This window comes from Eleutherodactylus coqui, chromosome 6, assembly GCF_035609145.1.
Source record: "Eleutherodactylus coqui strain aEleCoq1 chromosome 6, aEleCoq1.hap1, whole genome shotgun sequence".
Lineage (NCBI taxonomy): Eukaryota > Metazoa > Chordata > Amphibia > Anura > Eleutherodactylidae > Eleutherodactylus > Eleutherodactylus coqui.
This window is the reverse complement of record NC_089842.1, coordinates 144171819-144199800: the sequence shown is the minus strand read 5'-3', so window position 1 is coordinate 144199800 and position 27982 is coordinate 144171819. Positions and strand designations below refer to the sequence as shown.

Genomic DNA, 27982 nt, shown 5'->3' with positions numbered 1-27982 from the left:
TGCATTACATACGCTATCCATAGAAAACAATGGGTCTGTTCATGCATGATGTTCGGTAAAATATAGCATGCCGCAATCTTTTTCATGAGCGTATCTACATGTAATGATTACACATTTATGTGAATGGATCAAAGAAAATCAGTGTACTTTCATTGACTTCATTTACAGCATAATACGCTTGCATGCATCGCTTGCGTAATGTACGATGAAATAAAGACCCGTGTGACTGAGCCCTAATTGTGACCAAGGCTGGGATCACATTTGCCTTGGAACCTCCAGAGGTTTTGTCACAGATCTGACATACAATATCAGAAAAAAAAGCACTGTATGCAGAGCTTTTTCTTCTGGTAACATGCCGGTTGGTGAGAAGAAACTGAATGGACCGCATTATAGTCAATGGGGTTCATTCAACCCTGTTCGGTTTCCTCATAGGACAGACCTGTTCGGCTTGGGGATTTCCCCCTTCCAGCTCCTGAATAGAATAGGAAAATGGAATCCCCGCCACAGATGTGAAGGCAACCTTAAACAAGAACCAGACCACATTTTACTGGTAATCAATGCAGGCATTCAGGTGTTTCCAAAGGGTTCACATTCTTTTTCTTGCAACTGTAATTGTAGGTGTGTTCATCATTGTACTCTTGGATTAGTCTCAGAGTAACCTGTGACATAGCAGAGTGAATCATGTGACCTTCTGGAGTGCAGAGTGTTCATGCTCCAGCAGATGCAATGATATACAGCCTGAGCAGCAGCCAGATCACACATCATGTGACCAGAAATGTAAAGAAAATGGATCCTAGACAAAAAGCACTTATTGCAACCATTTTATCCATTAATACCTACAATCTGAAGGAGTTAATGAGTAATCAGGTCAGTGGTGACATTGGTGTGATTGACATTGAATTAAAACAGAAGACAAGTGTGTATACATTAATAAGTACTGTGAGAAAACAAAGCCACACTTTCAGGACGATATGTTTTAGGTAAGTAGGAAATTTCAGTAATAAAGGCTTTTTTGGTAAATAAAAAAACTTTGATTATGACAGGCACAGGAATAAAGATACAGTACAACCTGAAGTGCATGAAGATACAAGACAGCAGGGATGTTCAATGCACAGAAGTAGTCTGATCACAATACGGGGCCATTTCATAGTGCTGAACAATTACAAGGACCAGACAATTAAACCAATTCAAGAACTAAAAACAGACAGGGCAAATGTAAAACAGAAGACATGTGTTTGGTATCGCCACAACCATTTTCTAAACAATTGTTACAAGGCTTGTATAAAGAGTCTAACATTGACTTACACGAAACTGCCTTCCAATATGTGGTGCTGCAGAGGTATTGTTCCATCGCCCTTATTTGCTCATCCATAATAATTCATACAATGAATCGATCATACTTTTTTATTCTGCAAAGCAAACACTGAAAAATCAAATGCAAAAATACTGTTTTTGTTCCTTTCACATAATAAGAAAAATAAAAAATAAAGGTGTAAAGGGTGATCAAAAAGTCATGTACCCCAAAGTGGTACCAATTAAAATTAACAAGACCTCATATGGCGATGTTGATGGAAAAATAAAAAGCTTACAGCTTTGAAGGAATGAAAATCACCCAAAAATAATCATCTTGATCCTCAGGGCTTATTTACATGAGCGTATATCGGCTGGCGTTTTCACGGTCAGCCAATATACGTTTTGATCTGAGCAGTACCCCCGTTCCCTCCCACTCACCAGCTCTGTGCCTCTCTACTCCCCTCCGAGTGGTTTGCAATAGGAGCAGGTGGGCCAGGGGTGGAGCTAGGCGCCCAACCCCTCACCGCCCCTTGTCCACAGTCAGCAGTGGGAGTGGGTGGGACAGAGCTGAGCTTAGCTCCGCCCCCATCTGCATCCATTGCAAACGCCGGAGAAGAGGAGATAGGCAGAGAGCTGGTGAGGGGAAAGGAAGGGGGGAACTGCTCAGATGCAAGCGTATATCAGCCGACTGTGAAAACGCTGGCCAATATACGCTCGTGTAAATAAGCCCTCAAGGTGTTAACTTTTATACATGCGACTAAAGAATCATCACACTAAGAACGGGTCTTATACTTTCTTGACTTCTACATCATTGTTGTTTCTGCATCCATTGCTATGCTGCACAATTGTTTGTGCAGGATGAATTGAATCCGAGTATGCCTTGTGGAGTGTGCTCCATTAACGATGAACAGCCAGAGCACGTGCTCTGTAAATGCTTCTGGCAATGAGGAACAGCCAGAGCATGTGTTCTGCATTCTGAGCATGCTCAAAGTACAATGATAGATATGCCTTGTATTGCATACATTAGGTAAAACATTAATAATAATAATAATAATCTTTATTTGTATAGCGCCAACATATTCCGCAGCGCTTACATAGAGAGGGGGGAATACAGAAAGACAAAATACAAACATTACAGAACCACGGTTACATATAGTAATCAGTTGATGGAAACAATAGGGGGGAGGGTCCTGCTCCAACGAGCTTACATACTACAAGTAATGGGGTGATACAGAGGGTAAAGGGGCTGGAGATGTGCACAGTATGGCGAGGTGGAGAGTGAGCGATGCTATACACATAGACAATGGTCAGACATTTAGCCGTGTGACGGCAGAAACGGTGTGACTGCAGGAGCGGTTTATGATGGCTAGCAGGGATTGCAGTCAGTAGGTCAGGGAGCATGTTATCAGGCGGAGTACAGAGAGGTTTGTTTAGGGAATGCGGTATGCCTCCCTGAAGAGGTGCGTTTTTAGAGCACGCCTGAAATTCTGCGAGTCCTGGATTGCTCGGGTAGCTTTTGGTAGTGCGTTCCAGAGGATCGGTGCTGCTCTGGAGAGCATTATCGGTGCAACATTAGAAGAAGAAAACCACTACATTTTTTTATCGTAATTTCTTTTAACCTCTGTTTTTTTCACAATTTTTGCACAGGGAAAGATATTGCTATACAGATCACCGTAAACGGTACCAGACTTACTGCAAAGCCAATAGTGAAATGGTTTAAAGGAAAATGGCTAGAACTGGGAAGCAAAAGTGGAACTCGATACAAGTTCGAGGAAAGTTTGGATGAAGCCAAAAAGGTACGATTGCCTTTTCTCTCCCACAAAGGAATATTGCTGATTATAAAGTAATACATTCGCTTTAAGTAACCAATAAACGGAGAGCCCGCCCTCGAATATCATTTGGCTTTTCTTACATCTGAATAGGATCTAAATTCTAGGATGATTATAAGTATTCTCTAATTATGCATGTTGCCCCGTGAGCGTTTTATTCTGCGGCGTTTCAGAATACCCTTCGAAGTTTGATTCAGAGCTGACTCCAAGTCTAGGGGGCGCTCTGTGCTGTCCTCTCCGAGGTCACTGCATGAAGAACGATAACTCTATACACATAAGGGGGGAAAGCTGTCAGTCTTCATGCAGTGAGCAGGGAAAGGCCAATTGTGAATACAATATAGTTTTATGAGGTTTCCAAATCATTGCATTGTTTTTCTTAACATTTATTTACATTTAACACAGCTTCCCAACTTTTTGGGGATTGGGGGTTGTATAATTTTGGCATTGTTGCAATTGTTCTGGCCTGCAAAAAATATATCATGTCATTTATACCACAAGGTGAAGATCATAGGGAAAAAAATGGCAAAATTGATGTTTTTCCACCCCTTACACAATACATTAACTATTTCAAAAGCGAGTAAATTCACCTCTGATATCTACGGAATATACAAAAAATGTCAGGCTCTATAATGGGAACGCTCTCAGTATTGCTCAAAACATCATCATGCGTAACCATTTCAATATATCTTGCACCCTCTAGTGGCAAAAACTTTGTAAAGCAGTTGTTTGCTCAGAGTGTTCTGAAGTTTAGTAAGTAAGGACACCCTTCACACAGGCGTATGCACGAAATAGACATATATCACCTCCAATGAGTATAATTCATTATAGTTCTCCAGTTTGTCCCCAAAAAATTATTAGCAGCCTGCGATTTTTTAAAATAATTTCTCCAGAAAAAAGAAAAAATGAGATTGTACAAAGCTGAAAAACGGTAGCGTGCACGATCCCTTAATGGTACAGTGTTTACTCATGTTTTCTGTGGCATTTTTTGTAGCTGCTCTTCAGCCAATTCAAAGTCTACAATGAGATATGAAAAAGTTGACATACACAACCGTTTGGTGATTTTGTAGCATTTTTGAGATCATTGCATTTTTTATCAACATGCAGCATGCTCTCGGGGGTTCGTGGTTTTTCTAGCATTTCTCTCAGTTTGCTTCTTCGCAGCACTTCAAAAAAACCATAAAGTGCTTAAAAGGCATAGCTTTTTTAACATAAATTTTAAAATGCAGAAAAAACTATATATTTAGGAGTTTTAGGCCACCTTTACACTTGGCGTCTTCACTGCGGTCTTTCTGCAGCGGAAAGTTCACACCAAATCCACAGTGGCCAAATATGCACCTAAATGCGTTTTAGTGCAACGTATTTGGGCAGTGACGACTTTGATTTGTGCGTGTATCTGCGCAGAGTACTGTAGTTTTTAGTGCACGCAGGGCATGTTCATATGCATGCGTGACACTTCCCCACCCTGATTTAAAAGGCTATTTAACCTAATGAGGTCCAAATGTGTTTTTTTCCCCTGTGTATGCATATGTCCCTGCGTATTGCATGCTCATTTGCGCACCTCTCATAGACTTCTATGGGGCCCTTTGCTGCACAAATATACCGGAAAATAGAGCAGGTCCTATTTTTTGTGCCCTCAAAACAAGAAATTGAGACTGAACCTATTGAAATCAATGTCCATCTGATGAGGCCCTTATGGGAAGGCCTGGTGATTCCTTCTCTTTTGTTATACTGTGTATTTTTATGTTTCCGCTTTCATTGTAACAATCTTCTATTTATTATACACCGTGTCTCCTGTCGGGCGTTACATTGTAACGTTATATTTATGTTCTCTTGTAAATACGCTGGCAATAGCAGTCCCAGTTGTAGGGAAAATAGAGACTGATCTGGTTTTCTCTAGTGATTGCAGGAACTCTAGATGGCCATACACATGACAAACAGTAGCCGTTAGTTCAATGCTCATATGAGCATGCATGACTGTTCTGAATGGGGAGAGAGGAGGGTCCTTTTGCATGGACTGATAAATCGTTCAGGTTCCTGCATCCAGCTGGTACTTGAATGATTATTGTTCCGTGTAAACACATGCACTAACTGGATGACGAATAAATATGTGTTCACTTCTGATTCGTCATTCAGTCTCTGCATGCAAAAAACTGAAGGACAGATCAGCCCATGTAAATATGTAGTCTTTCACTTATGGAGGACTGCCTGTGTATTGTGAATGGAGGTGGGCACGCTGAAATGATTCCCGACCCGCTCCTCCTCCATTCACTGAGCTATTCTCATTCCTGTGTAAAAACATAAGAATGATTAGCGTTGGGATGACCTGTCAGACATTAATATTGCACACTTGTACTGCAAGCTCGCTATAACATCATGCATTTTTGTTAGCCATTAAAGGGTATCATATCTACAAGGTTACTTGGTTTCTCTTACAGAGAACAATCACATTTTGCTCTACTGGCTAACACGGTTTATTTTTGTATCACGCCTCAGTTAAGTACTAGAGATGAGCGAACGCGTTCGTCCGAGCTTGCTATTCGTGCGAATATTAGGGTGTTCGGGATGTTCGTTATTCGTAACGAACACCATGCGGTGTTCTGGTAAATTAAACTTTCTTCCCTGAGACGTTAGCGCTTTTTTTTGGCCAATATAAAGACAGGGAAGGCATTACAACTTCCCCCTGCAACGTTTAAGCCCTATACCACCCCCCTGCTGTGAGTGGCTGGGGAGATAAGGTGTCCGCCTGATATGAAAGTCTGCCCCTCCCGCTGCTCGCTATGGATGCATTCTATATGCGCTCAATGGGGCCAGCGGCAGCAGCGCTGACCCCATTGAGAACATATAGAAGACAAATCCTTCTTCTCTGGCACAGCTGTAACAGCTGTAGCAGAGAAGAACGATGTTTGCCCATTGAATTCAATGGAACCGGCAATACAGCCGACTCCACTGAATGCAATGGGCTGCCGGCGATCGCAGGATGAATGGTCGGAAAGGGGTTAAATATATAACCCCTTTCCTGCAATTCATCCAGAAATGTGTTACACTAAAAATATATACCGGCGTATAAGGCGACCGGGCGTATAAGACGACCCCCCAACTGTCACCTTATACGCCGGCAATACAGTGGAGCAAAGAATAAAAAGCATTACTTACGTTTTTAGATGATCTGCGGCGCTCCTGCAGGCTGTCACTCCCTCCTGGTCCACGGCAGACAAGCTTTCTCCACGAAAGACTTTAAATCCCTGCCTCCAGAAGCACATGTGCCTTCAGCCAATCACAGCCAATGACAATGATGTCATTGAATGGCTGTGATTGGCTGTGTTTCTGGAGGCGGGGATTTCAAGCCTTGAAATCCCCGCCTCCAGAAACACAGCCAATCACAGCCATTCAATGACATCATTGTCATTGGCTGTGATTGGCTGAAGGCACATGTGCTTCTGGAGGCAGGGATTTAAAGTCTTTCGTGGAGAAAGCTTGTCTGCCGTGGACCAGGAGGGAGTGACAGCCTGCAGGAGCGCCGCAGATCATCTAAAAACGTAAGTAATGCTTTTTATTCTTTGCTCCACTGTATTGCCGGCGTATAAGGTGACAGTTGGGGGGTCGTCTTATACGCCCGGTCGCCTTATACGCCGGTATATATTTTTAGTGTAACACATTTCTGGATGAATTGCAGGAAAGGGGTTATATATTTAACCCCTTTCCGACCATTCATCCTGCGATCGCCGGCAGCCCATTGCATTCAGTGGAGTCGGCTGTATTGCCGGTTCCATTGAATTCAATGGGCAAACATCGTTCTTCTCTGCTACAGCTGTTACAGCTGTGCCAGAGGAGGACGATCTTTATGCTGACAGTGGGGGGGGGGGGGCACTCTTGCCGCTATTGTGGCTTAATAGTGGGACCTGTGAACTTGAGATGCAGCCCACCATGTAGCCCCTCGCCTGCCCTATCCGTCACTGTGTCATTCCCATCACTTTCCTGAATTGCCCAGATTTTCACACATGAAAACCTTAGCGAGCATCGGCGAAATACAAAAATGTTCCGGTCGCCCATTGACTTCAATGGGGTTCGTTGTTCGAAACGAACCCTCGAGCATCACGGGAAGTTCGTTACGAATAACGAACACCCGAACATTTTGGTGTTCGCTCATCTCTATTAAGTACTTTTTTACTTAATGGGGACACCCCTTTAAATTCAAGGGTTCAATTACTTTCTCTCATCTGCACTATTGTGCTCAATAAAAGGCATGAACTGTTGTGTTGCCCGTCGTGATTGGCCAGGCCATAAAATCGCCCCAACTTTTGCAAAATGGGATTGGGACAACCCAACCCGATTTTTAGCAGAAAATTGTGCAGATGCCTCTTCAATGAATGTGGCTCAGTGGTTAGAACTGTAGCCTTGCAGTGCTGGAGTCCTAGGTTCAAATCTCGTCAAGAACAGCATCTAAACTCCAGCACTTTGAGCCTGTATTGCTAACAACTAAGGCCAACACACTTGTTCTTTCATCACCAGAGGAGTAGAAGAACAAGAAATAATATACACAAAGAGAACATAAAACCCAACACAAATGTTGACCTTGGACAGATTTGAACCTTGAACTCCCAGCAAGGCAGCAGTGCTAACAACTGAGCCACTACACTTGTGTGTTCTTCTCCAGAGGAGGATTATTATTACTGCACTTCTATTGATCTGTCTATGAGCCAGCATACATCAGTGATGTAGAGGATGAAAACACTCACGATCAATTGCAACCAGTAGCAAAATATCCAGATATATACTTAGGCTCTGTCCAATAGGGGCTCACAATCTATGTTTGTCTATCAGTATGTTTTTTTTGAGTGTTGGAAGAAGCCAGTGTACCCAGCACAGCTCATTGACTTTTCTCTCTGGCTCCTGCACCAGCACTAAGGGGAACAGGAAACCCTTCTTTTTATACTCAGCCATGTAGAGCTGTTATCCACGTCAATCAGAGGCAGTGGACTTGTTCATAGGGAATACTGGGGGCAGCAAGCACAGTCCAGGTATACCCACTTAACTGTAACTATCCTATGTCGTATGCAAACCAAAGGTTAACAAACTTGATTTATGGAGGCATATAGAGCTAATGGGTACACATTACGAAGGGGTTATTCATGAGTAATATAGTCAAGCCTCTAGTTTTGTTGGGAATTCGTCTGAAAGCAATCGGCCAAACTTGAAACCAATGAAACTAGAGGCAATTATTTACATAGGAATAAATGTAAACCAAATGAATTCATTCTAGACATTCCAATTTTCAGGGGGAGCCTTGAACTAGAAGCTCTCCTGTGAAAATAAGCCATAGCTACACTATATGAAAACAAAAAAAAATACTCACCTCGTAGGCAGCTCCCCCGTCCCTCTCGCGGCTCTCCAGGCACTCCAGCAGGCTTCCATGTCAGCTTCAGCACTCAAACACCATTCTCTTCCTGATGTCTGTTGAATACCCCGCCTCCAGGAAGAGAATGCTATGATTGGCTCAGGACCGCAACCTGAGCCATTCACAGCCGGCGCTTGACGAGCCAATCACAGCCATTCAATGAATGACATCATTGAATGGCTGTGATTGGCTCATCAATTGCTGGCTGTGATTGGCTGAGCCATGGCACTCCTGAGCCAATTACAGCATTCTCTTCCTGGAGGCGGGTTTTTTAACGCACGTTACCAGGAAGAAAATGGTGTTTCAATGCTGAAGCCAACACAGAAGCCTGCCAGAGCGCTTGTAGAGCCGCGAGAGGGATGGGGACACCACCTGCAAGGCAAAGTGGGGCGTTGGCAAAACCAGAAGCAGCCAGCAAAACTCGAGGCGAAATCCTGGCTAGAAGAATCGGCAAAACTTGAAATAGGCGAAAGGAGAAGACAATGAAAGTAGAGGTTTGACTGAACTAACAGTTTACAAGAGATAAACCTAGTTACAGGTTCTCTTTAAATAAATGGGGCATATCAGCATTACCAGGCAGAGCCACTACCATGGAGGGCTGAAGTCAGCTGATTGGTAGGAGTGCTTGAATTTAGGCCCCTATCAATCTGACATTGATGAAATATGCTAATGATAAGCAATCAGTTTTGGAGACCTAAATAGATAACTCTTCTAATTTAGCTTTCAGAGTAGGCATTTGCATGAGGGACAGGATCAATTTGTAACAATATATAAATTGCTGAAACATAAAATAGTCTCAGATGCTATCAATTGTAAATTCCTTTTAAAATACAAGAGGCGCTTCCCTTGCTGGTGAGAAAAAAAAGTTCAATCTCCAGAGACAACAAGGCTTCTTTACTGCAAGAGTGGTGAAGCTGTAGAATAGTCGAATTCAGGAGCCGTTCACAGTAGAAACATTTGAAGGCTTCAAGAAAGGCTTAAATGGGTATTCCCACCTGAGATTTCATTGCATATCCACAGCATATGGCATGAAAGTTTGATAGATGTGGCTCCCACCTCTGGGACCTACGCTCACTGCCCAGTCCGACTGAATGTGGTGGCTGGAAGTGGTAGAGACTTACGGAAACATCTGAGTGGGCAATTATGTGTTGTTTCAGTAATTCTTATAGAAATGAATGGAAATCACACAAATAGTAGTACAGCGAGCTATGTTATCCACAGCACCTGAGTTACAGAAACAGTTTCGCTACACTGTTGTCCTAACTATCATTGACTTCTGTGGAAGTTATTAAAACAGCATGTCGCGGGCAATGTGGCTATTTATGTATGTCCTTACCACCGTCAGCCGCTGCATTTAGCTGGTCCGGGGAAAGTGGAATAAATGTGGTGCCAGAGACAAAACCTGCTTCTATCAGAAGTTCATGGCATACCTTGCCGATATGCCATGCAAAGCTCAGATGGCAATACCCCTTCAAGTGAATTCTTGAAACAAAATAACATAATATTTATATAACTATATACCATGCTTGTATGAATGTTGATCTGGTTGCCACATGAATTCTGATTTTGTTTTTCTTTTTGGAGTAGATTGGCTTATGTGTACAGTAGGTTTTCATTGCTTCAACCTGGGGAGTAACTATAGGGGATGCGGTTGCTCCCCGGGCCCAGGAGCCTTAGGGGCTCATAAGGCCTCTCTTCCCCATATAGGGAGCCCAGTACTATGAATAAAGCATTGTATTTGGGGGCCCTGTTACAGATTTTGCATTGGGGCCCAGAAGCTTGAACTTACGCCTCTGCTTCGATCAATAGGGTTAAAGGGGTTGTCCCGCGCCTAAACAGTAAAATTTTTTTTTTGCCCAGTCCCCCAGGTACTCCAAAGAAATACTGCTGCCATGTGTTATTTAAAAAAAAAAAAATCTCTTACCTGAATCCCCGTTCAGCATCTTTAAAAAGTCTTCTGTTCAAGATGGCGCCGCTGGTCTTCTCCCACGGTGCACCGCGGGTCTTCTCCCATGGTGCACCATGGATGTTCTTCTGCAGTCTGCGTTGCACTGCCGATTACAGCCACCCCATTGGCTGATCGGCACCACGTGACGGAGGCGGAGCTACGTGATGACGTGGAGAAGAGGGAGGAGCCAGGATGCAGCTCGTGAGCCCGGGCCATCCAGAAGAGGAATCGTCTCTGCGCAAGTGCGACTGTTCCTGCGACCAGAGGAGAAGTTTGGTCGGCGCCATGGAAACGGGGACGCCAGCACAGGGGGGGACCCCCTGTAGGTAAGTAAATAACTTCTGTATAGCCAATATTTAATGCACGATGTATATTACAAAGTGCATTAATATGGCCATACAGAAGTGTTTAACCCCACTTGCTTTCGCGGGACAACCCCTTTAAGTAAAGTTTTAAGATTTGCGCTTCTCCTTTTTTCACCCACATTGTTCTTCCACTCCTTGTTGAACTTCGTGAACATATGTCAGAATACGTAACAATAAGTAACACTTGCTTTGTAAATATATGGATGTTATGGAATAAAATTATGGGTTATGATTGTCCTCAAGCTTTGCTATGGGGATTTTCTCAAAACACCACAGAAAGCATGTAGAACAATATCAAGAACAAGACCAGCTCCTCTACTCAGGACCTTATATCTAGAGTGCTGGGGAATAACCGAGGTATGAAACTTAGAAATGTAATATTGCATACTATGTTTCTACAGCTATACAATTTTGTACTGAAAATTTTCAAAGCAGTCAAGGCTGATAATGGAACTTACCGATGTGAAGTAAGCTCCCCCGACACCCGTGAAAACTGCACCTTTACTGTTGCAGTTGAAGGTAAGAATATACTTTAATAGTGATATTTCATAAGACTACTATTTACAGATATATAAGACATGCATTTGTAACTACCTTGCTTCCCCGAAAATAAGCCAGTGTCTTATATTAATTTTTGCTCCAAAAGATTTCACTTTTTTACATGTATAGCTGCCTGGACACTATTTAAATTGACATTTTTTTTATTAATTGTAACTTGGGCTTAATTTTGGAGCAGGGCTTATATTTCAAGCATTCTCAAAAATCCTGAAAAATCATGCTAGGGCTTATTTTCAGAGGGAATGTCCTTTTTTCAGGAAAACAGGGTAATAGGGGTTTCAGATGCTACTAAAGCTGCTATATGATACAGTGCCAGAATACAGCAAGGTCTCAGTATCAACTCATTGCAGGTTATTAGGCTGAGCTGGATGGACTTATCTTCATTTTTCAGGCTTTTTTTGCTTTTTAGGTAGTTACTTTTATGTGATTCCACAAAACATTAGAGTGTATGTTTATAAATTCAAATCTATAGGTTATATACATGAATATAGTTTGCAGCCTTAGGTCTTAGTCACACGGGCGTTTTTTCACGCGATTTGCGCATCGCATGACGGATGCGCATGCGCAAATCGCGTGACCGGCGCCGAAAAATCGGCCCAAAAATCGCCCGAAAATCTGCTCCTAGCCGCGTTTCATTAGAAATGGGCCGGAGCTGTCCAGCGCATTGCATTCAATGGAGACGGCAATACAGCGGCTCCATTGAATGCAAGCGCTGCGGGCGAGTGTGGGATGAATTGTCGGGAAGGGGTTAAATATATAACCCCTTCCCTGCAATGCATCCTGAAAAGTGAAAAAATAAAAAAAATGTATGTACTTACCTGCTCCCGGCAGCTGTAGATCCCGGCGGCCGGCCTACAGTGGGTGTGAAGGGGGTGTGACTCAGGCTTGCCCCTGATTGGCTCAGCACTGAGCCAATCAGAAGCAAGTCTCAGTCACACCCATTCATGAATTCATGAATGGGTGTGACTGAGATCAGCCTCTGATTGGCTCAGGCTGAGCCAATCAGGGGCAAGCCTGAGTCACACCCCCTTCACACCCACTGCAGGACGGCCGCGGGGATCTCAGGCTGCCGGGAGCAGGTGAGTACATCCTTTTTTTTTATTTTTTCACTTTTCAGGATGCATTGCAGGGAAGAGGTTATATATTTAACCCCTTCCCGACAATTAACCCCGCGCACGCCGGCAGCCCATTGCTTTCAATGGAGCGGCTGTATTGCCGCTCCATTGAATTCAATGGGCAAACATCGTTCTTCTCTGCCACAGCTGTTCCAGCTGTGGCAGAGAAGAATGATTTGTCTTCTATATGTTCTCAATGGGGTCGGCGCTGCTGCCGCCGGTCCCATTGAGCGCATATAGAGAAGAGAACAGGAATCGCAGATCGCAGATAGGTGCGATCTGCGATTTCTGTTCTCTAATTTATCGGACGAGCGCATAAAAAGCGCTCATGTGTCCGATACCATTGCAAAGCAATGGTTTTAAAAAATCGCCGGACGCATGCGCATGCGCAAATCGCGGCAATAAACGCCCGTGTGACTGAGCCCTTACAAACTGTTACTATGTATATTTGAAAGGACGCCAAGAAGAAAAATGTTCATATACGCTAAATTCATACAAATATAAGCCTTTATTAAGTGTCAAAAGTTTAAAAACATTTTGACTTCCTATGCACGGGTGAGCGTGATATAAGGCCGCGAAACTCGGTCCGCGCTCGTGAACCTGCGATGTACATGTGGATGCGAAGCATTATTCTGGCAAAAACGCATCTGATCACTTCTGTGAGGTTTTGATCCTCCGGCACGGCTTTCAGACGCAACAAAGGATCAGCAAGTGTTTTCCATTGTTTTCATTGGGAAACCTCACATTGCACTCTCGTGTACATCGCATGCCATGCAATGTGTTTTCCCGTCCCATTGAAAACAATGGATGATGTGTTCCAAGGAACACACAAAGATAGTGCATGTTGCGATTTTTTAAGGAATGGAGTTCATATTCGTGCGAGATTTGTGCGTCTTGCAATACATAAATCTTGTGCGTCTTTCTCGGCCGTGTGAAAGTGGCCTTTGGTTGAAGTTTTCTGTTGCACTTTATCTGTTTTTAAGGCCACTTTCACAAGCTGAGAAAACCGCATTAGGTGCGAGATGCACAAATCTCGCACGAATATAAACCTCATTCTTTTGAATGGAGTCACACACATTTCATGGGTTAAGTATTGCTTTCATTCTTAATAATTCATTTGCAGTTGCATTTCATTAGCATTCTGGTTTTCTACCAGGTGATGCATTATATTTTGTGATGTTCTATTTTAGTTATATGGAGTTTGTTACAATGTTATAGGAATCCTTGTTAAGGTGAACTCTTTTTAAATGTTTTTAACCTTTTGCTAGTTAGTAAAGGCTTAGATTTGTATAAATTTAGCATTTGTGCACATTTTTCTTTTTTGATATTCTTATTATCTTGTGCTGCCAGTATACAATAGATTATGTGATCTCTATTATTATAGTAATTCTTATATAGAATTATAGTAGAAACGGAATAGAAATATACCCCACAGGTGATACACCAAAACAGAATTCCCACTTGATAGAAGGGGCAGGAAAATTAAATAAGAAACCACCAGGTGCATGGTATCAGAGTATGCCACATTATAATCCACAATCAAGCAAAAGAATAGATGAAAGCAATCCTAGTCGTATCCAAAGGTATTTAAATTATCTGCCTCCAACAGAGCTTTAACCCTTTCCAATTCAATTTGTATCCTGGTTTTCCTAGGGGACTTACTCTTTTTCTGCTGTTATACAACGGCACTATCTGCTGGCTAAAGCCAGTACTGCATGAGGTGACACGTTGGATAGACTCCGACAGCAGAGAGGCTGGCAATATACAGTAAGAGAACCTCGACGGACGTCTTCCAACATTGGAGCTGTACAACCTTAAATCATAATGTCTTCAGAGGTCAGACAGTGGATTGGAAAGGGTTAAGCAGTCACTCTGGTCAGACATACCTCATGTAGCACACCACATAAAAAAGAAAAACTAGGACAGAAAAAGTGGAAACGTGATGGACCCATTATCATTATATATAAATATAATAAAATAGAAATAAAAATCCAGGACAGGGCTGCTTAGGAGGGTGAAAATACCAATGACCTAGAGAAATATACCAAATAAATTAGCTAATCACTTAAGTGAAGAGAAGCCCATTAGAAGAACATATATGACTAACCCACTGAGTATCTAAGAAAGTAAAGAGGAATTTTCAGTAGAAGGTCAATAGTCTGGAGTTACTAGATACAGGCAATTATCCAATATATAGGTATATGAAACATTCACAATTAAACATGTACAGCTCATATGAACAACTTGATGCGTTTCAGGGATGTTACATTATCCCCTTTATCAAGAGTATTTTCTTGGATACTGAGGGGGTTAGCCATATACGTCCTTCTAATGGATGCACTCTCACTTAAATGAGCACCTAATTTGTTTGGTATATTTCTGTAGGTCATTGGTATGTTCACCCTCCTGAGCACCCCTGCCCTGGCTTTTGATTTTTATATTGAACTAGCTGATATACCCGACTTTGTCCAAGTTAATTTGGTACAGGTATTTATTTACCTGTTGTTCACACGGAAAATTTTATGAAGTCGTGGTTACTTAATAGAAACTAAGGAATAAAATATGCATACACATAGCGGAGCGTTAGATTCTCCTCAGACTGCATGTACCGATGTCCCTCTGCAGAATGTGCCACCCCTCTCACTCTCCTCACTTTTCACCCTTAAAGGTAACACCCCATTTATTCAAATTTACCCCCAGACTGGATGTTGCAGCTCCTTCTTAGCCTTAAAGGCATGCTCCATCCCTGCAGTCCATGGCTTCCTTATGTACTTTACAGCCTTTCAGTATATGCAAACAGAGGTCAGTTAGCTTCTCCTCAGCATATACACGTAGAGGTGAGGTAGATTCTGCTCAGTATACAAATAATTTCCGCAGGCTTTTTGGTTTCTGGGAAAAGAACTATCTCATGAATATTGAAGTTGGGATATTAGGTACATTACATAGGGGGACACTTACTTTTGCATTTGGAATTGAATAATCAAGTTGCGACCGCTTTACTTTTCCTATTTAGGACCTAAACAAAGCTTGTGCCAAATATCAGGTTTTTACGACACTGCAAAGTTAGAGAACTAGATTAGGTACATAACATTGGGAATAGATGATAATGGGTCCATCAGGTTTTTTCTTTATAATGAATACTACAGCAGACTACACAGTTTTGCCATCAGGAGCATCAAAAATGTGAAAAGTCTCAGACTCATTTGTTCCTATGTCTAAAAATGACATAATGGGACACTGAAGGTAGAATCTATTGCAATATAAAATTGACTGTATATTGATCCTCTTTATACATCACATGGCCAGGCATTTTACATAGGGTGCCTTTGTAGCCATTCCTGTTATGACATTTTTTAATGTAAGAAACCTCATCTTTTATTGCAGATGCCGGTGATGATGGAAACATTTTGAAAGCTTTTAAGAGGGCGTAAGTTTCCAGTGGTTTCTTATATTCATTCTTATCTATCCCAAGTAACAGCAATGTATAAAGGAGTTGTTGTAACTCTTTACCTCTACTACCACTTTATTTCAACATTTTTATCTTGTAACTGTCTGTATCGCTAACATTTTTTTTTTTTTTGATGTATTCACTTTTAGACCAAGTGGAGAAGGAAAACGAAGTCAAGATGCCGGGGAACTTGATTTCAGCTCTATCCTCAAGAAAACGTAACTAAAAATTAATATGTATTAACCCCCAAAGTATGTAGGAATATAAGGTTGTTAGAGCACTCCATAGAGTGGAAGGGAATTGTATTATTGGCAATTAGCAAATATAAAAATATCATCAGATTGACTCTGATTCATACAGTAATGTTATATTAGAGAAATCCAGCAGAAACATATATAAAAGCACAGTTCAAAATGGATAGGTCATCAATAGTAGCGTATTTTACCTGGAAAACCTCTTTAAAAGACTTGTGGTGGACTTTAAGTTTTTGGCCTCTTTAACAGTTGCTATTCCCGTTACCTAATGTTTGAAACCGTAAAAAAATTATAACTCTTTTAAAGTCTCAGTAGTTTACTTTCAGAACTAAGAGGTTCTCTTATGAAGTCAATTCCTGTCAGTATGTCCAAAGGGCAAATGGACATTATAAGTCAGGTTTTCCATTCTATGAGAGTGACTTCTTCTCTGGTGAACATCAAGGTCATGCACACATTTTGGGGCATTTTTTTTTTACTTAAATGCCCCAAATTTGGGCTAAAAATCATTATTGCAAAAGTGTTTCATGAAACATTTTGCACCGTTTGGTTTCTACAGCGTCTATATATCACTGTATACAGTAGCTGCCAACAGACTTTCCCTACAGATTTGTCAGTGTGCTGGACTGGCAGCCTGGTTTTCAGCCCTTATCACTGCTCCCCTGAGCATTCTTATCGGCTGAATTATGACCAGAACAAAGATAAAATTGCTTGAGATCATAAATTAACTGATAAGAACGTTCAGGAGAAGAGAGCAGAGGGAAACTAAAGCCCCATTTACGCACAACGATTATCGCTCAAAATTTGTTCAAATAATGGCATATGAGCGATCATCGTTGCGTGTAAATGCTACCATCATTTACTTTTCAGCTGAATAATGATTCTAAGGTGAGCTTAAAATTCATCCATTAGCCGGAGAGTAAATAACACAGACCGCATGCTGTGTTCTGCATGGGAGTTGGAGATTACATTGTATTCAGCCAACAGTCCATGCGAGAACAAAGGAGCTGTGTGCAGAGCTCAGACCGCCTGCTGTGTTCAGCAAACAGCTCCCAGAGGCTCATTTACATACAAATGAAGCTGATCAAGTGCTAATAGACATTAGTGTCCATTAGCACTTCATGCCAAATGATCGCTAAAACTGTCATTCTTTTAATCGTTTGAAAAATTGCCTTTGCGTGTAAATGGGCTTTAAGAGCCTTATTACATTGGCTGATAATCGCTCAGATTCTCTCTGGATCGTGGGAATCTGAACGATAATCTTTCAGTGTAAATGCTGCCAGCATCTGAATAATGTATAACAACGCTGGTCTACATCAGATTTGCTGACCGCATGATAATATTTGATCTTTGTAGATTTCTATGTGCTGAATTCAAATATCACATTAATTTATTCTAGTCAGGTCCAGTTTTCCCAGAAATCGCTGATATTGTTTTTGATAAACAGACTGTTCATTATGTGTCTATTGAACATGTACAACATATCTATATGATTGACATATGAAATAAATGAGCTAGAACAGTGTTTTTCAACTCCGGTCCTCTCTGCCCCCCAACAAGTCATGTATTCAGGATTTCCTCAGTGTTGCACAGTTGATGTAATTATTATCAGTGCCTTAGACATTGCCACAGGAGTTCTTACTATAGGATATCCTGAAAACATGACCTGTTAGGGTGTCTTTAGGACTTGAGTTGGGAAACACTGAGCTAGAATTATAAGGCTGAATCAGGCCTCGGTCACACGGACGTTTTTTGGTCCGATTTGCAGATGCGCTTGCAATCTGCAGATATGTAGACCCAATGCATTGCAATGGGAGCGGGCACATGTCCGTTTTTAATATGGATGTGCGATAAATTATAGGACACAATGATTCGCAGAACGCGCCTATCTGCGTTCTGCGCAAATCGGTGTTCTATATATGTGCTCAATGGGGCCGGCGGCAGCAGCGCCGACCCTATTGAGAACATATACTAAAGATCGTTCTCCTCTTCCACAGCTGTAACAGCTGTGGCAGAGAAGAACGATGTTCGCCCATTAAATTCAATGGAGCCGGCAATACAGCTGGCTCCATTGAAAGCAATGGGCTGCCGGCAAGCGCTGTATGAATTTTCGGGGAAGGGCTTAAAATATAAGCCCTTCCCTGAAAACCATCCTGGAAATGTGTAAAAATACAAAAGAAAGTATACTCACCTTTTTGCTGCAGCCGGAGTTCAGCCGCGTCTGGCCGGCAGTTCACCTGAACTGCTTTCTGTAGTATTCAGTATGCAGGAATTTAAAATCCCCGCCTGCTGAATGGGCTGCCTCTGATTTGTCACAGCCCTCAGCCAATCAGAGGCAGCTCTCTCTCACCAATTCATGAATTCATGAATGGGTGAGTGAGTGCTGCCTCTGATTGGCTGAGCGCAGGGACCAATCAGATGCAGCTCTCAGCTATTGAATGACAATTTTAATACTACAATACTGAATACTACAGAAAGCAGTTCAGGAGGACTGCCGGCCAGATGCGGCTGAACTCCGGCTGCAGCAAAAAGGTGAGTATACATTTTTTTTTACTTTTACACATTTTCAGGGTGCTTTTCAGGGAAGGGCTTATATTTTAAGCCATTCCCCGAAAATTCATCCCGCGCTTGCCGGCAGCCCACTGCTTTCATTGGAGCCGGCTCTATTGCCGGCTCCATTGAATTCATTGGGCGAACATCGTACTCCTCTGCCACAGCTGTGGCAGAGGATAGCGGGCAGCGCTTGTTTGATCGGGCCCTTTCGCTGAAAACGCTGCTAGGTGCAGATTTTTCGGTGAATTGTCGGCCTCGGTCACGCGATTTGCGGATGCGCATCTGTTATGCGATCCGCAAATCGCACGAAAAAATGCCTGTGTGACTGAGTCCTCGAAGAGATATCCATCATTGATCCTTTCAAACTAAATTAAATAAATGGAGAGCTAGAACTGATAATTAGTGTTGAACTCTTTTATGATTCCTACATATGAATAAAGGAGATGTTATACATTATTCCTATTGCAATATAATTACTTCAATAGAAAGTTAACATCCAATTAACTCAATAGGTAGTTATTCTTGTGAAAGAAGATGCCAGGTAAGAATACAATAAACTGGACAATATAAATAGTCCTACAAAGTAGAAGCCTGTAGATTTAGGTCACAGCCTGCATTGAGTGTCAACATGAAAGAGATACCAAGTGTACCCAGAAGAAATCAGAGGTAAATGCTTTGCAACACTTTTCGCTTTACATGACTAGATACCATATACTATGTTTTATGGTTATAAGCTCATTGCTACACAAAAAAATGCCCCCAAAGGTGTTTATAGCCTTTAAGCCATCAATTTATTACATGGAATATGCAATACTGCATTGATTTAGGTTTTGGCCAGATGGCTTACCCAGCAAAATTATCTGTTTGTGAGAAGAGCCATAAATAGAGCCACTCGTGTTCTTAAATAGTGTTTAATATTCCAGTTTATGGGTCCACTGCATAGAACCTTCTATTAGCTAGAGAAGATAGAGCCACTTTTTCAGTGGTTGAGTTCATGTATTACATGATTGACCATTCATGTGATTGGTGGCCATTTAATACTATGTGTATAACTTGGCCCACTACTTCCCCAGGGATTTCTGAAACCATGCCCATAGCGAGTCTTGCCAACGTAATCTAAAAAGCAGTTAATAAAACTGATTCTTTAATACCTGTTTTTGTCTATTTTTATGTTAGTCAAAAAGAAAAGAAAGAAAAAGAGGTAGCGGTTAAAAAACCAGTGGTTAAAAAAACTGAAGAAGATGACCCTATGGCAAATATCCCTCCACATGTCTTGGAAATCTTGAGGAATGCAAAACCAAGCGAGTATGAAAAAATTGCCTTCCAGCATGGTATTACTGATCTCAGAGGAATGCTGAAACATCTCAAGAAAAAGAGAGTTGAAGTAGCAAAACCCGACGGTATGTGTGAAGTTTGCTTCTGAGTGTGGGGATATTATTGCTGTATTTGCTTCTTGTTAAAAAATTATAAACTAAGCTAATTCCAATGTCTGTTACCCAATGAAATCATAAAACTTATAACTAGAGATAAGCGAGCGTACTCGTCCGAGCTTGATGCTCGTTCGAGTATTAGGGTACTCGAGATGCTCATTACTCGAGACGAGCACCACGCGGTGTTCGAGTCACTTCCATTTTCTTCCCAGAAAAGTTTGCGCCATTTTCTGGCTAATAGAAAGACAGGGAAGGCATTACAACTTCCTCCTGTGAAGTTCCAGCCCTATTCCACCCCCCTGCAGTGAGTGGCTGCGGAGATCAGGTGACACCCGAGTATGTAAACTGGGGCCGGCCGCGGCTCGCCACAGATGCACGCTGAGAGACATTAGGGAAAGTGCCGTCCTGCTGTAGCTGCTATAGGGAGAGTGTTAGGCTGTTATCTTTGTCTTCAGGAACCCCAATGGTCCTTCTTAGGGCCACATCTGACCGTGTGCAGTACTGTTGAGGCTGCTTTTAGCAGTTTTGCACATTTTTTTTTTTTTGTATATCGGGCGTGCAGACGATAGCGTCCTCAGTCTGCAGTCATTTTACTGAGTATAGGGGCAGTACTGGTGAGGCAGGGACAGTGGTACAGGGAAAGAGATATGCTGGCTATATAGGCAGTGGGCTTTTTCAAAAAAATTGGAAAAAAAAATCTTTGGGCTGCCTGTGACCGTGTTCAGTTTACTGCGTGTCTGCTGGGGGTAGTAGTCGCTCATTAATACCCTAGACTGCTACTACTACTGAAATGGAACTAATACTGTGCTCCCCCTATACTGCTGCTTTGGAATTGTTACTGGGGCCTGTCTTGACTGCTACTATTACTGAAATGGGCGGTTGGGCAGCATGTTACCCAGGAGAAGTGGCAGCGGAGTGTCATGCAGGCAGTGATTGTGCTTTGTTGGAGGTAGTGTGGTGCTTAGCTAAGGTATGCCTTGCTAATGAGGGTTTTTCAGAAGTAAAAATTGTTGGGGGGGGGGGGGGGGCAATCTTGCCGCTATTGTGGCTTAATAGTGGGACCTGGGAACTTGAGATGCAGCCCAACATGTAGCCCCTCGCCTGCCCTATCCGTTTCTGTGTCGTTCCCATCACTTTCTTGAATTTCCCAGATTTTCACAAATGAAAACCTTAGCGGAGCATAGGTCCCATACAAAAATGCTCGGGTCGCCCATTGACTTCAATGGGGTTCATTACTCGAAACAAACCCTCGAGCATCGCGGGAAGTTCGACTCGAGTAACGAGCACCCGAGCATTTTGGTGCTCGCTCATCTCTACTTATAACCCTTTTAAAGTCTTCAGTAGTTATGAAGAAAATTCCGGTCAGTATACTCAAAGGGCAAATGGACATTGCAGGTCAGCTTTCCCATTCTGTAGAGTGACTTCTTCTCTGGTGAACATCAAGGTCATGGACACATTTTGGGACAATGTTTGGGGCATTAATAGATAATAACTATAATATTCCATTCCCTTGACAATATACTGTATGTCCTAGTGACTTTGTGGTTCCTTTGCAAAGTGGTTTCACATTCATGGTAGAATCTCCTCAAGCGCCCAAGTATACCTTAAGGGTCTTATAGGTATCTGGTGTTAAACATCATGAAAATGTTTTTCTTATATATTAGAATTGTAATGATATATTTCATAGATCAGTCTTTAATTTACTGATCTTTTTTTTACTTAGGTTTTATTTATTGACTCATGTACCAAACCATGTTGTATTCTGTAAATATATGGGTTTGGATATGCACAGGAGCTAAAACAATTTTTTAAATATTTGCAATATCTTAACATGATTGACTGAAATTCTTGTTTAATTCTGCAGCTTTTACGAGGAAGCTTGATAACTGCTATACTGTAGACAAACATCAGAAGCTTAAAATGCATGTTGAGCTCTCAAACCCTGATCTTACAGTGAAATGGATGAAAAATGGGCAAGTGATAAAACCCAGTGCCAAGTAAGTGAAAATAAATCAAATTGATTTGGGAACGTTTTGTGAAATGTTTGCATTAATTTTTCTTCGGCCCTGCATATAGTATAGTCTTCAAATGCCTTCAGGGTACATCCATCTCAATGGAAAAATTAGCAGCAGATTCAACGCAGAATTTGTGGGGAAGTCCGTGGTAGATTCCTGACAAAATCTGCATGAATTACATATGGATTTTGCTGTGCATTCTTCTGCATATTTCAGCCCATGAAATCTGCAATGATAATCCACGTTTTAAATTAATATGCTGTGGATGGGTTTCCTATATGACACATATGTAGTTGACCCTAATTTTATATACAGGGGATTCCCATTATGTGCACAACACCCTGATTGTAGACCTCTCCAAACCTTGTCCATGTGCAATTACGCTGTGCTGCGCTGAGCGAGTTTGTGCGTACATTTGTGTAACGCTGCCCTAATACTTATATTCTTCCTATTCGCAGATATGTGTTTGAGAATATTGGCTTGAAGAGAATTCTCACTATCAATAAATGTTCTCTGGCCGATGATGCAGAATATGCTTGTGTAGTTGGTGATGAGAGATGTACTACAGAGCTTATGGTTCAAGGTAAATTAAATCTCAAACATGTACATATTTATGCAAAGCAATTTCATGTCTTTACTCCTTTAAGGACAAAACAGGATGTGTTCCCTCCCAAGAAATTTTCTTTGTCCCCCTCCCCCCTTGGTATTCTGACTTATTTGTGATAAAGAAAAACATACAGCAAACCTGTACCCAAGGGGTTTGCATCCCACGGCAATAAATCTTTAAGAGTCATGGAGTCATTAGGTGATCACAGGCAATTAGAGATGAGCGAGCACCAAAATGCTCGGGTGCTCGTTGCTCAAGACTAGCTTTCCGCGATACTCGAGGGTTCGTTTCGAGTAACGAACCCCATTGAAGTCAATGGGCGACTCGAGCATTTTTGTATATCGCCGATGCTCGCTAAGGTTTTCATTTGTGCAAATCTTCAAAACCTACGAAAGTGATGGAAACGACACAGAAACGGATAGGGCAGGCGAGGGGCAACATGCTGGGCTGCATCTCAGGTTCCCAGGTCTCACTATTAAGCCACAATAGCGGTAAGAGTACCCCCCCCCCCCCCCAACAAATTTTACTTCGGACAAACCCTCATTAGCAAGGCACACCTTAGCTAAGCACCACACTACCTCCAACTAAGCACAAGCACTGCCTGCGGGACACACCCTTGCCTCTTCTCCTGGGTTACATGCTGCCCAACCCCCCCGCACGACCCTGCGTCCGCAGCGCACACAAAAGTGTCCCTGCGCAGCCTTCAGCTGCCCTCATGCCACACGCTCACTTCATAGCTACACCACCCTCAAGTCTATTTCCAAAGCTGAGGTTACGTGAGAGGAAATACATATTGGCTGCGGCCCACAGGCCATGCCCTAGACATTCGTGGTTTTTTAAAAAGTAACAGGCAGGTACAACTCCGCTATGGCAAGTCTGTGTGCACCCACAGCATGGGTGGCTAGCAGGAACACACAGACGGTACATCAAGAAATCCCATTGCAGTGCCCCGGATAGCTGAGGTTACATGAGAGGAAATACATGTTGGCCTCGGCCCACAATCCATGCCCTAGTCTGTCGGGGGTTTTTTTGGGGGCCAGATAGGTAGAACACCGCGATGGGAAGACTTAGTGCACCCGTAGTATACACAGACCCCTGTAATATTCCTGTAGCAAAGGTATAAGCTGAGCCCAGTAACAGTTATATGGCAGAAGTCTAGGGAGACCCCAGTAACATTTCTGTAGTAACAGTATAGACAGACCCCAGTAACATTTCATTAGCAGAAGTATAGGCAGACCCCTGTAACATTTATGTGGCAGAAGTATAGGCAGACCCCAGTATCAGTTTTGTAGCAGCAGTATAGGCAGACCCCAGCACCATTTCTGTAGTAGAAGTATAGGCAGCCCCCTATAAAATTTACGTGGCAGCAGTATAGGCAGACCCCAGTAACATTTTTGTAGCAGAAGTATACGCAGACCCCTGTAACATTTCTGTAGTAACACTATAGACAGATTGCAGTAACATTTCTGTAGCAGAAGTATAGGCAGACCCCTGTAACATTAACGTGGCAGCAGTATTGGCAGATCCCAGTAACATCCTTGTGGCAGCAGTATAGGCAAACCCCTGTAAAATTAACGTGGCAGCAGTATAGATAGACCCCAGTAACATCCTTGTGGCAGCAGTATAGGAAGACCCCTGTAACTTTCTTGTAGCAGAAGTATAGGCAGGCAGACCCCAGTAAAATTTCTGTAGTAATAGTATAGGCCAACCTCTGAAACATTGGGATACCACTACGCCCATGTTGGAGTTGGTATTCCACTATTGCTCTACCAGTCGGCTGAATGCTTCAGCTAGGAATAATGGAATAGGACCCCGGTTCTATTTTGTTGGTTTTCGGAACTGGGGCCATGATTAAGAGGGACGACCGGGGGCATTCGTATTGTGCCGCTAGAGGTGAAATTCTTGGACCGGCGCAAGACGGACCAAAGCGAAAGCATTTGCCAAGAATGTTCTCATTGTTGGAGGAGGAGGAGGGGGAGGGTTTAGAGGAGATGGCATAGACCGCAGCAGATACCAGAACCGAGGAAGGACCCTCAATGCTGGGTGTGGTTAGGACGTGTGCGGTCCCAGGCTCAGCCTTGGTCCCAGCCTCCACCAAATTCACCCAATGTGCCGTCAGGGAGATATAGTGGCCCTGCCCACCAGTACTTGTCCACGTGTCCATGGTTAAGTGGACCTTCCCAGTAACCGCGCTGGTGAGGGCACAATTGATGTTGGGGGAGACGTGTTGGTGTAGGGCTGGGACGGCACACCAGGAAAAATAGTGGCAACTGGGGACCAAGTAGCGTGGGACCGCCGCCGCCATAATGTTTTTGAAAGCCTCTGTTTCCACAAGCCTGTACGGCAGCACCTCCCGGCTGATCAATTTGGCAATGTGCACATTTAAAGCTTGAGCGTGCGGGTGCGTGGCGGCATATTTGCGCTTGCACTCCAACACTTGCGCTAGCGACAGCTGGACGCTGCGCTGAGAGACATTACTGGATGGGGCCGAGGACAGCGGAGGTGAGGGTATGGGTGCAGGCCGCGAGGCGCTTGTGCCTGTGTCCTGAGAGGGGTGTTGGATCTGAGTGGCTGGTTGGGGCACAGGGGGAGAGGCAGTGGTGCGAGCCGGAGGTGGTGAACGGCCTTTGTCCCACCTTGTGGGGTGCTTGGCCATCATATGCCTGCGCATGCTGGTGGTGGTGAGGCTGGTAGTGGTGGCGACACAGGTTGCACACCACTGTTCGTCGGTCATCCGCGCTCCCACTGAAAAACATCCACACCTTTGAAGACCTAGGCCTCTGCAGGGTGGCTTGGCGTGAGGGGGTGCTTTGGGAAACAGTTGAGGGAGTCTTCGCTCTGGCCCTGCCTCTACCCCTGCCCACCCCACTGCCTCTTCCAACCTGTCCTGCTGCTGCACTTGCCTCCCCCTCTGAAGACCTGTCCTCAGTTGGCTTAGCAAACCAGGTGGGGTCAGTCACCTCATTGTCCAGCGGCTCTTCCTCCGAATCCTCTGTGTGCTCCTCCCTCGGACTTACTGCCCTTGCTACTACCTCACAGATAGACAACTGTGTCTCATCGTCATCGACCTTCTCACCCACTGAAAGCTCTTGAGACAGTTGCCGGAAGTCCCCAGCCTCATCACCCGGACCCCGGGAGCTTTACAAAGGTTGGGCATTGGTCACTACAAACTCCTCAGGTGGGAGAGGAACCATTTTTTCCCAATCAAGGCAGGGGGCCGAGAACAGTTCCTGGGAGTCTGCCTGCTCATCAGAATGTGTCATTTTCATGGAGTGAGGAGTCTGGGAGGAAGGAGCAGCAGCAGCCAGAGGATTCAGAGTTGCAGCAGTGGATGGCGTAGAAGACTGGGTGGTCGATACATCGCTGGATGCATTTTCTGCTATCCACGACAGGACCTGCTCACACTGCTCATTTTGTAATAAAGGTCTACCATGTGGACCCATAAATTGTGATATGAAGCTGGGGACCCCAGAAACTTGCCTCTCTCCTAATCCCGCAGCAGCCGGCTGTGATTCACCTGGACCAGGAACTCGGCCTGTGCCCACACCCTCACTTGGACCTCCGCGTCCTCGTCCGCGTCCATGGCCACATCCTCTAGGCTGGTCTACCCCTCAGCATGGTGTTTTTCGAATACAGCAGACACAGAGCGGTGTAAAAAATTAGGCAATTATTGGCCTGCACTTGGAGGCTGATAGCGGTAATGTAACGCACACTGTAGGCTGAAAAAAGTATATGCTAGGCTGCAGAAAGGCCTAGCTGGCTAATAGTGAGCCACTACAACTCCCAGCAGCCACGCAGTAAACTGCACACGCTCACAGGTAGCCCTAAGGAAGATTTTTTTTCAGCTTTTCTTTTTGAAAAAGCCAACAGCCTAGATAGTGTGTATATGTCTTTCCCTCTATCAGTGGCTGTGGCCATACGCTGTGCGTGAAGTTGACGGGACACACAGAGCGGTGTAAAAAATTAGGCAATTATTGGCCTGCACTTCGAGACTGACAGCAGTTCTGTTACGCACACTGCAGGCCCAAAATATTATACGCTGGCCTTCAGCAAGGCCTAGCTGGCTAATAATGAGCCACTACAACTCCCAGCAGCCACAACAGTAATACACATGGTCACAGGTAGCCCTAAGCAGGAGCTTTTTTGGGGTACTCGTTGACAGGATTCTACACTAGCACTGTCCCTGCCGCCTCAGTACTGCCCCTATACTCTGTATAATTGGCTGCAGACTGAGAAAGCAATAGTCTGCAGAGCCCTAGATGAAAAAAAAAAATTGTGCAAAACTGCTCCCAGCAGTCACAACAGTAATGCACGCGGTAAGATGTGGCCCTAAGAAGGACCGTTGGGGTTCTTGAAGATGCTAACAACCTAACACTCTCCCTATAGCAGGAACAGCACTCTCCCTAATCTCTGCCAGTGTGTGTCTGAGGCGAGCAGCGGGCGGGACTGATTTAAATACTCGGCGGTCACTTGATCTCACCAGCCACTCACTACAGGGGGGTGGGATAGGGCTGGAACGTCACAGGAGGAAGTTGTAATGCCTTCCCTGCATGTCTATTGGCCAGAAAATGGCACAAAACATGCAGGGAAGGAAATGGAATTGACTCGAGTACCGCGTGGTGCTCGTCTCGAGTAACGAGCATCTCGAGTACCCTAATAATCGAGCGAGCATCAAGCTCGGACGAGTACGTTCGCTCATCTCTACAGGCAATATATATTTAATTATGTAAAATAAAACATTACTTTTAATAGGTTCATTTTTAAGTATGTTCTCATGTGTCATTAGTACAAAGCTACTTAAGCAGAGCACTCACCCTTACAAGAGTGACCCCACTATCCAACCTCACTTTACCAATTCCTATTATTCCTTATAATCGATAAGTATAGGAGAGGGGGAGAAAAATGAAAAGCAACTATAGGGTGGTGATAATGGTCCTGTAGCTGCCCTAATCAGGGGACCACAGGGAGTAATCTATCAAAGTCTGGAATATATGTAAAACAGATTTCATATAGCAAGAAGGTTAAAATTAATAGAAAATATAGAAACGTAACCAGGTTCCAACACATTTCCCTAAGTACTTTTGTGGGTTCATCAGGTAACCAAAAAGGGAACAACCAGGATTCAAAAATCATCCCCGACAGATGTCTGTCCAGTCTTTGTTTAAAGACCTCCAT

At 43.5% G+C, this 27982-nt stretch overlaps 1 protein-coding gene across 2 annotated transcripts in view; it reads left to right on the top strand.

The window, feature by feature from the left end:
* The window catches only part of LOC136632720 (myosin-binding protein C, fast-type-like), a 98263-nt gene that overhangs the window by 33120 nt on the left and 37161 nt on the right, over nucleotides 1–27982 (top strand). For both annotated transcript variants that reach the window (XM_066607798.1, XM_066607797.1), the window contains 7 exons: nucleotides 2941–3089; nucleotides 11232–11349; nucleotides 15888–15930; nucleotides 16101–16169; nucleotides 19932–20155; nucleotides 22050–22182; nucleotides 22659–22783. In XM_066607798.1, coding sequence (XP_066463895.1) covers nucleotides 2941–3089; nucleotides 11232–11349; nucleotides 15888–15930; nucleotides 16101–16169; nucleotides 19932–20155; nucleotides 22050–22182; nucleotides 22659–22783 — 861 coding nt within the window. The remainder of the gene's footprint in view (nucleotides 1–2940; nucleotides 3090–11231; nucleotides 11350–15887; nucleotides 15931–16100; nucleotides 16170–19931; nucleotides 20156–22049; nucleotides 22183–22658; nucleotides 22784–27982) is intronic.